Source organism: Lactuca sativa, chromosome 8 (assembly GCF_002870075.4).
Source record: "Lactuca sativa cultivar Salinas chromosome 8, Lsat_Salinas_v11, whole genome shotgun sequence".
NCBI classification, from domain to species: Eukaryota; Viridiplantae; Streptophyta; class Magnoliopsida; order Asterales; family Asteraceae; genus Lactuca; species Lactuca sativa.
In genome coordinates, this window is record NC_056630.2 from 204,894,401 (window position 1) to 204,905,044 (window position 10,644).

Here is a 10,644-nt window from a genome sequence, read left to right on the forward strand (position 1 = left end):
TGACGACGTAGAATTCGTCGAGACATTCTTCAATGTTGTGCAACACGTTCACGCCGAAGAAAGTTCGAATGCAGCGCGTACAAGGGCGGTCGTCAATCGTGATCGCCAAGCCGCACACGACTTATTGGTACGTGATTACTTTGCCGATAATTGTCTTTATAATGATGACTCGTTCGAACGTCGTTTCCGTCTGAATAAGGCTATATTTTTACGTATTAGTAATGCTTTAGAATCTCGTTATGATTTTTTCAAACAAAAACGCGACGCTAGATGAAGAATGGGTTTTAGTAGTATACAAAAATGTGCGGCTGCTCTTAGGTATTTGGGATACGGTATAGCATTTGATGCATCTGACGAATACTTGAAAGTATCCGAGAGGACCGCAGTTGAATGCGTAGATTGGTTTTCTGCATGTGTTTATGAGGTTTTTCATGAAGAATATTTGCGTAAACCTACTCAACGTGATATTGAGAGATTATATTCGACTCATGAAGAGAGGCATGGATTTCCTGGTATGCTTGGCGGTCTAGATTGTACGCATGTGGCTTGGGAAAAATGTCCAACTGCATGGCATGGTCAATTCACTCTAGGAGATATAGGTGAACCGGTTATCATCCTAGAAGCTGTTGCATCTCAAGATTTGTGGATATGGCATGCCTTTTTTGGAGTAGCGGGGTCTAACAACGACCTTAATGTTCTTGGTCAGTCTCCATTTTTCAACGATATTTGGACCGGCAAAGCACCTGATATGACGTTCACGGTAAACGGGCACGCGTACAAATACGGTTACTACCTTGGTGATGGGATATACCCGGATTATTCTACATTGATGAAGGCATACTCGGTTCCTCAAAGTGAAAAAGCAAAATTTTTTACAAAAAAACAGGAATCGGCGAGAAAGGATATCGAGAGGGCATTTGGAGTCCTTAAGCAAACATGACATGTAGTGAAATATGCTACACGACTCTGGGATAAAAAAAGAATTAAGCGAATGGTCCTAGCATGTATTATAATGCATAATATGATTATTGAAGATGAAGGTCGAGCGATTTGCACGTATGATCCGAACGACGTTGTCGTTCCAATTGAGGAGTTCGTACCCGGAACGAATGCTTTTTTAGAGCGAGTTGTTGAAATTCATAACAGTGAAACGTGTTTCAATCTTCGAGAAGATGTCGCGGAACATTTGTACCAACATAGCATGAACGACGATTAGGATTTTTATATGTACGTTTGTTCGTTTTCTTATCAATGTAATGTTTTTTTTTCTAGATTAACTAAGTAATGTAGTTTAAAGTTTTTATTTTATTTCTATAATTAATGAAAAAATAGTTTTAAAAAAATGAATGCTTTTTAATTATAAAAAATGTAATTTTATTGTAATTTTTGAATTAAAAAAAAGTAATTTTATTGTATTTTTGAATTAAAAGAAAAATAAAAATAATGATGTGGAGTGGTGTGTTAGTAGTAGGTATCCTATGTTAGTAGTAGTGAAATGTAGTGTTGATGTGGCACCCACCACATATGTGATATGTGGTGGGTATAACGGATGGTCTTATGATATGAATTTTTTTTTTCCTAATACTATTATAATGATTTCAAAGACCAGTTACATACTTCGAGTCTTAGTAGCATTTATTACTGTCCATACTAATAAAAGTAAAATAAATAAATAAATAAAAGGCCAAGATGCAGCTTCTTTGAAACCACCTTGTAGTGTGACGAGATGCAGTCTTGATGGTCGGTGCAATTTGCAGATTTTCCCATGCATAATCCCATATCTACGCTATTAATAGCTTTCAAATCATCACTTGACACGTGGAAGAACGTGTGGTCCCACGACTGCCGACTTTGCCTACTGTATCTACATTTTCTCCCTTCTACTTTTCCTAATTGTACATTAACTATCCTTCTCGTAAACACTTCTTTCAAATAACCCCATAAAACACAGCCTATCCAATGTTTTTAAAAACGTAATTAGACCGATTCGTTTAAAGGAGGTTTAACTAGGACTGTTCACTATTCGGATAAAACCGAATTATCCAATTGGACAATTTGGATTGGATTATTTGGTTCGGATATACGAATTTTTGGATTGGTTTTTAAAAAAACCGAATTATAATTTTGGATTTCGGATTGGTTTTGGTTTATAAAATAAGAACCGAATAGTCCAAAAAAACCAAATAAACATTTACTAATATTTATCTATTTATAATATATATCCATAGTTATTTATTAATTTGGTAATTTATTTTTTCAAATAGGTTCAAAACATTTCATCCGATAAAAAAAACATTAATATGTATTTTCTCTCAAAAGTTTTCTATCTATAAAATATTTAACCATAATATATCTTCTTAATAGTTGTTTATAAATTTCAAAACACAACTAAATAATTTGTTTTTGGCTCTTGTGTAAATTTGGGTAATATTATAATTATATATATCGTTTTAAAATGTTTCGTTTTTTGAAAACTGAATTATAAAAACCGATCCAACCGAATTGTAATTGGATCGGATCGGATCGGATTTGAATTTAGATTGAACTATTCAGATCCATGTTTTGAAAACCGAAATCAATTTGGATTCACTTAATTGGATCGGATCAAACCGATCCATCCAAACGAACACCCCTAGGTTTAACAAAGAATCTGTCCGGGTTAACGTCCTTAAACCTATTGAATACAACATGCTTTCTCGTAATCCTTAATATCTTTGTAACTTCGTTGTTTACTAATCTTATACGTAACTTGATAATAAATTGTTTGAGCTTAACTACTCGTCAATATACTTAGATATTTTTATTTTAAATGACGGTATCAATGGTTAAATGTCCCATCATTTCGAATATATAATTTTATGTGATTGTTATGTTATACATAATATAAGTAATACACTTGTCATAACGTCTAGTGACTTGGTTGACCATAAGTTTTCTTAGTCAACAATTGGAAAATACAAATCAACACTTAAATAAATATCATAAATTAGGTTTTGTAATACTTTTTATAAATATGTTTCATTGAACCTTTTATAGTTAAATCTTTTTTGCTTCATAATTTTAAAAATTTTATATAGTAGTAACGGGTAAAAAAACAACAAAATATATTGTTAACATTTTTTGGGTGACGAATTTAATTCTTTTAAAAACCACATCTATAGATCTAACGGTCATAACATTATTATGCATGACCCATTGGACTATATTGAGGAGTTTCACATCTGACATATTAAAAACACATGTACCAAACGCAAATAATATAAATGTATATTGATTTTCCATGCTTGTTTTTATCATGTTTTATTACTTTGCATGAAATAACTTTTAAAACAGTCTGCCCATAACAAAAACCCCACTCCCCAAGCAAACAAGAGTGGATATCTCTATTAGATCTACACATTTGTGTTTTCTTTATATCCATCCAAAAACTAAAACATCAGTTGGTCGAAGTATTGATCTTCCTTCCAGCGGGTCAGTCAAAAAGTTCACATGTGTCTCTTTATTGTAAGAAACCTCGACACTCTTAAATATGTTAAAAGAACATCCCTCACTAGATCGTGTCGGTACTTAAAACCCGAGAGCTCTATACAATGTATTGTATGCTCCCTAAAAGAGTCCAAGCATGTCTTGTGACAAATATGACATATCTCGTCAACTGGAAATCAAGTTATCAGAAGGTTTACTTGAGGATAGCACGATATTTCACGGATGATATATGTTGGCCAAGACCATTAATAGGAATAACCATAAGAAAATCATGAACATAAAGTGCACGTAGACACTCAGAAACTACATACTGTCTAACAGTCATGTCGAAATATATTTTCATGTCTTGGACAATTTTATTAAAAATAACACTTGCCAATGCATGTTGGACGTTAGGATGAAAATTTCCTTATTAGTGAAAGCTCTAAAGTCAAATTCTGGAATCATACCACAAAGACAAGCCAAAACACAAACATAATCAGAATTCATACCACATATGTTGTTATCTCGTAAGATATGGTCATGTGACACCACGATTTAGGTTGTGAGGCCAGAAAAGCATATGAGGAAGTCTCTACCGCTGCGTACAACCACAAACCACCAAACCTAATGGGTAACCAAGCAAGTCGCCATTGGATGTCCCTAAGGAAAGGACATTCACAAACTACAATGTCCTCAATCGACCCACATAATCTTTTATCAAAGAGCAAAGCTGCATCTCCATGTGAGTGGGTTGGCATGTCCTCGGGGAAAAGAATAGTTTGGCAATGCTCATGCAAGATCAAAGAAAAAAAAGCTCACTCTAAGGTCACATAGTTTTGGAAATGGCGCATTAAAACAACAACGTTGACAACTCTTTTCATGGCTAACCCACAAATGATTAAGCTCAATTAAAAATAAAATCAAGATGTGAGAAATCAATCAACTTTATAGTTCAATACACTGTAACTAACATAACATTCAAAACTCATGTGTAAACACCCATCAAAACTAAAAACAAGTAATATATTAAACACGGCGATTTGAGGCCCTAGGCAATATATAAAAAAAAAATTAGAATCTTACAATGAAATAATTAGTAAAAGAGGGTGACCTTTTTTGTTATTGTTTTTTTAATGTCGTTGTTATAAATTTATCTTTAGTATTCTAACATTTTTTGTTTATTTTCTTTTACTTTATTTTCTTTCTCTTTTCTACTCAACTGTTGTATACGATATATATCAGGTTTTTTATACTAAAATAATAAAGCATATAAAAGTAAGGCCTTAAAAATTTAAAGGCCCTAAGTCATCATCTAAAATACTGTGCCCATTGACACGAGCTACAACTAACACTTACTAAATGTTCATAAATCATAATCAATATTGTTTGTTATCATTACGTATTATATTTCAATTTCACTTATGTTTGCTATCCTGTTTACTTTCTTCACATGTTTGAAACTTAAATGATACAAATATACAATTATGTTTGCCACACTCTTCCTCCCTGACAACTCACTTTGACTTAACTTAGAGGACTGTATAGCAACTTCTCAAAACTTCAAGGCCTTGAATAACTAACAAATAAATCACAAGGGCCAATACGACATTCCATTTCCACTATAAATATATGAAGCTAGCTAACGCCTGTTTTCAAAACCGTATTGACTAAGTAAACTAGAAAAGAAAACTAGCTATCAAGTGAGATATTACCGTTGTCAGAGTAGAAATATCTAAACCAACAGAGAGAAAGCAGCCATGGGAGCTCTTGATCATCTTTCCAACATATTCGATTGCAGAGGTGGAAGCAATAGAAAGTACAAAAAGCGCAAGCAGTTACAGGTAAAATACAGCTTAATTGCATTCGATTTTTGCTTTATTGTCTACAGATTTTATTCTAATGACTCCATGAACACATACACTCGATCACATATATAGAAGGAAAATTCTGTAGCCAAATATAATTGATTCGAGTGGTACTCAGATCCAGTAGAGTTTGAATTTGACATATTCAGATTTCTTCTGAAATTATGTCCGCTGTTTGATCGGCGTTCGTGTTCTCAAGATATTTAAAATTGGTAAATCGATTATGAAATAAGATCACATATACACGAACGTAAAATTAGGGATCATATTTTTCGATTTCGAGTTTTTAACTCAAATTCACTTGTGATTTTTTACTTCCAGCTAAAAATTCGAAAGAAGATTTTGAAAAAATGAACACAAATAACGATTCACGAACACTGATTTTAGGATCGGAATTCTTGATCTCAAGTTATTTCCGTTGTTCATATCAATTTCTAGCAAAAAAAATGATTTTTTTAAAACAATCAAGAAAATAGTAGTATATTCTGGTGTGGGTTTGTACATTGTGCATTAAAAGTTGTACAAATGTAATGCTTCGGTTATTTGATGATACTTGTCTGCCTTTAGGAAGATGATAGAGAAAGCCTAGCTAATGAAAGCAAAAGGAATGATGCTTACAGCCTTGTTTGGCTTTTTCTCATGTCTAAGACAACACAGCACAAAATTTAAAAAAAAAAAAAAAGAATATTAATACCGCTAGATAGCTTTTTGGTGGCTTTTCACATATTTAATCTAACTAAAAAATAAAGTTATATGCTTTTTGAATCTTTAAATAAGTGTAATAACTTTTATTTCAAATTACTAAAGAAATATATTATTATTTTTTTGGGTATAATTGGTAACATATCAGAACCTGGCTATTCAATTTATATGGTATTATTGAAAGCTTTAATGATTAACTTTTGTACTCTTTCTATATAAAGTGCTTTGATATTAATCATAACAACATTAATATTTCTATATTCTAGTAATCATGTGCCATGAATGATCATCAATAATTTTAATTTTAATTGTGATGCCTTATAGTCGTATTTTATGTTAGTTCATACTTCATAGTACTTATTAAATAAGAAAAACAATTCATACATGTTCTCTAGTGGGTCATGCCTAGGGACATTTACGTCATTTGAATATACGAGAGTATTTGTCTTTTTTGGATAAGATTGTTTGTTGATATTCATTTCAATCCATTTCAGTTTAGTAAAAATATCAAATACAGTATAAGATTAAGATTGTTTTGCGTTTATTCTGTGTAACAAAATTGTTTCCTATATTTTTTTTCTAAAATATTTATAAATTTAATAAACATAATCAACCAAATGGTTAGATATCAATCTAAATAGAAGTCCCACGATGCATGTTTGAGTTGACCAAAAAGTGGTCCAGATTGGCCCACATAGACATTATGCCGATTTGTTTTGGCATGGCACTAAATGTCACAATTTATTTGTCACTCCCCCTTATCCGCCGCTAACCATTCCCATTCACCAAATAAATTCTTGCCACCTTTCTCATATCAAGTATGAACATGCCACAAAATTCATAAAGTGAAGTACCGAATATTCAAAACTCTATTTTATATTTAGAACATAGAAAAAGAAATAATATTTTATTTATTTATATATTATAATTTTGTGTTTTATATTTTTCTATTTAAAAATTATTTGCTTTGTAAAATCTATCTCATTATAATATTGTATCTTTATTTTTCTATTAAAAGTTTGTTTGTAGTTGGATGACAAACACTTTTTAATGTTTAATGTTATGATACAAAATATATGAAAAATAAGTTGCTATAATAAACAAATTAATAAAATACATTGCTATTTCTTTTATGTAAAGAATCTATAGTAATTTTTTTTTTCTAATTTGAGTTTTTGTGTCATGTAATAGACGGTGGAGATCAAAGTGAAGATCGATTGTGATGGTTGCGAAAGGAAAGTGAGGAAATCAGTAGAAGGGATGAAAGGCGTGACATCTGTAACTGTTGAACGAAAACAGCACAAGCTTACAGTTGTTGGATACGTTGAACCACACAAAGTTTTATCTCGTGTGGCTCATCGTACTGGTAAAAAGGTAGAACTCTGGCCTTATGTGCCATATGATATTGTGGCACATCCATACGCGCAAGGTGTGTATGACAAAAAGGCACCGGCTGGATATGTGCGGTACGTTGAAGATCCACACAACCAGTTGGCACGAGCCAGCTCTACTGAAGTTCGGTACACCACTGCTTTCAGTGATGAGAATCCGGCCGCATGTGCCATCATGTGATTGGTCGGAGAGTATTTTGAAATTTTAAAAGTTAACCAAAATGACTTCTAAATATACAAGCAAATATAAGTATTGGTGCATATGTCAGAGCCATGTTTAATGTTTATTTATTTGTAGAAAAATGATGAAAAGGGGAAAAAAAAATAGTGTCGGGTCTATGGGTTATTTTGTTGTCTTTTAGTTCTTTTTTTTTTGTCGTATTTTATAGTGGATAGGTTTTGTTTTGATATTTGTATATTTTTTTTATAATGAATTATCTATTATATGTGATATTGTGTGTAACAGTCTTTTATATTTCAAGAAAACATATTTTGTTCTTCCATGGTTTTTTTTTTTATTTTTTTTTTATTTCATGTAAGCGTTGCGCTATTTTATTAGTAAAATTATATAAAACTTATCCGCGAATCATTTTTGGAACACAAACGAGGTTGTCAATGGTAGATTTGTAATTAATATATGTATATTTGATGCCATTTTGTTAAAACAAATATGCTATTTTTTATTTGATATGAAGACCGTTGGAAATGGGGTCCAATGTGATAATTATTGGTAATATTTTTAATAAATATATGTTCAGTTTGAGTTACCATTATGACCCAACTGAACAATTAGAAGATAAAAGAATTTTGAAAGAAATTAATTTATTAATTTTACGAAAAATTAAATGGAATCAGATTTTGATTATTTAGAATTAATTCATTGTAGGGATTGGTTGTTAATTAATTAAAGGTTGATTAAATGGAACAACTCATGGACGATTTTAGTAAAAAGATAGTTGTTTTGACATGAAGCAATCGGATGCCTGAAAAATTTGGCCTTCCCCTCCCCTCTCTCTAAATTCGACGACACAATCTCATTTAGGTTTGTGGTTTTGCAATTTTCCTCTCTTTCTAAAAAGGTTGTTTTTTTGCTTAGTTGGTGTTCTTAGGTGTGATTTCATTTTTCCTTTGGATCCTTGACATCCAATCAAAATGGCAAGAACAAGATTATAAGCACGTAGTTCTTTCCCCAACAAAGAGGTATCTAATCTTAACCTTCTTGTGGTTGCAATAATAGTATGAACATAAGATTCTTGTATGTTTTTGTATGAACATTTGACTAGGATTATCATATGCTTCTATTGCCATAAATTATGTGTTAGTGTTTTCAAAACCTTACAGATCCATCCTATTCATCGTATCATACTGATAATATCAGTGTTGTAAAAATTTCAATTAGTTCCCTATTAACATCCGATTATTCTCTAAACGATACTCGGTTAACGTAAAGTAGCAATTAGTATCCTACCTAAACAATGAGTAAAGCTATAAAAGACGATGAACTAGTTCCCTATTAATATCCGATTATTCCCTAAACCGTACTCGGTCAACTTAAAGTAGCAATTAGTATCCTGCCTAAACATTGAGTAAAGCTATAGAAGACGAAGAACCGTTAACTCTTTGAAAAAGTTGTATATGGATGAAAACTATTTGAAAAATGATTATTGTTGTATTAATCACGTTAATCTATTTTGTTTATGATATGATTGGTATTTACCAATTTTATTAATTAGTCATTTAATTTTTAAAATTTAATGGATTTACAACTTAAGGTCTCCAACTAATCGTTTGATGACGTAGATGCTATTAATTTCAAATTAGGAAGTGCTTTGGTTAATATTGTTATCACTAAATACCAGTTTATTAAAAACAGTATACCAATACTTGGAAAACGTGATGACAACGCCATTTGGCCTAATTGATATGATATGAAAAGACAATACTTTAGGATTATCAATGTCATTATCAGTTAACTTGAATCTTTGGAACTATCAATAATTTAAGTTTTATTGTAATTTCTAAAAATAGTTTAACGTAATAATCGCCAATTCTAGATTTATCAAATCATTTAATAAACAAGGTTAAAAATCCAAATCCTATACACCTCACATAACTGTAGCTAGTTTTTTATACTTATATTATTATATAACAATGCAGGTTATTATTTAAATGGTTTTGGCCGACGTATTTAGCGTATGGAATTAAACATATATGGTTAAAATAAGTTATTTTAGGAAAGATAAAATGGATCCTAACCCATTTAAAATAAACATAAGATTATTAGATGCGGACAAAATGTTATTATATGTTATCAGATCCAAAATTTTCACCTTATCATCTTAGTCGCAATTTGGTGTTATAACACCTAATGTAGAAATTGACAACACCAAATAACATGGGATAACACTTACTATTTCTATTTTTATTGTTATTTTTTTTTCATGTTTTTAATTTCTATTATTCTAATTATTTTTTTATTTACTTCGTATATTTCTAACTTGTTTTATTTTTTTAATTTATGTCATATATCTATAAAAAACATAAATTAATAACACATAATTTCATTAAATAGTAAATTAAAAATATCATACAAACTAAAAAAAACATTGACCAAAAAACACACTATAGTCCTAAAAAACATACAATAATTTATAGAAAAAACATCGATAAACTATTCTTTGTCCAAGTATTTTCTCTCGATCTTTGCATTCATCCTCCGTATCACTTCAGCTCGTCTCGGTGGCATATTTTCTTCGTTTGTCGTAAGAATTGCCAAATCCTTCGATATGCGATCTTGCTCGGCTTCTTGACAAAGGAACTCTAAATGTTGACGTTGCAATTCATATCTTTTATTTGTGATTTCCGTGTGAGCATCGGATTTTTGTTTCATTTCCGCGTGCTCTCGAAGCCGACTTTCATTCTCCTCCGTATGTCGTTGAGCACGCTTCGCTTTGTCGCTCATCGGTCGTTGTGGCGGAGAGATTTCCCCGATGTCGTCAAAGTCGTCTGAGAACTCATCGGTGTCCGCGTTGAGGTCGATGTTCATGCGTCTGCCGAAGACGTCAACCGAAGCCGAACCACGAGACCTCTTTGATTGTTGTTCCGATGATGTTGACGTTTTTATCCATTTTTGATATTTCCTCACAATCTCTCAAAAATTTTCGTGCTCAAATACATGACCCATTTGTATGTGATATTCCTCCCTCGCGACTCTAAAC

At 31.6% G+C, this 10,644-nt stretch overlaps 2 protein-coding genes across 2 annotated transcripts; both read left to right on the forward strand.

Moving 5' to 3' along the window:
• Positions 1-277: 277 nt before the first annotated feature.
• LOC111919287 (uncharacterized) lies at positions 278-940 on the forward strand. The gene has a single exon (XM_023914895.2). It carries the CDS (start codon positions 278-280, stop codon positions 938-940), a length of 663 nt encoding a protein of 220 aa, XP_023770663.2.
• Positions 941-5,128: 4,188 nt separating this feature from the next.
• LOC111919298 (heavy metal-associated isoprenylated plant protein 26) lies at positions 5,129-7,927 on the forward strand. Its single transcript, XM_023914904.3, has 2 exons — positions 5,129-5,309; positions 7,227-7,927. The coding sequence occupies exons 1-2, from the start codon at positions 5,226-5,228 to the stop codon at positions 7,605-7,607; spliced, it is 465 nt and encodes a 154-aa protein (XP_023770672.1). The 5' UTR covers positions 5,129-5,225; the 3' UTR covers positions 7,608-7,927.
• The last annotated feature ends 2,717 nt before the right edge of the window (positions 7,928-10,644 follow it).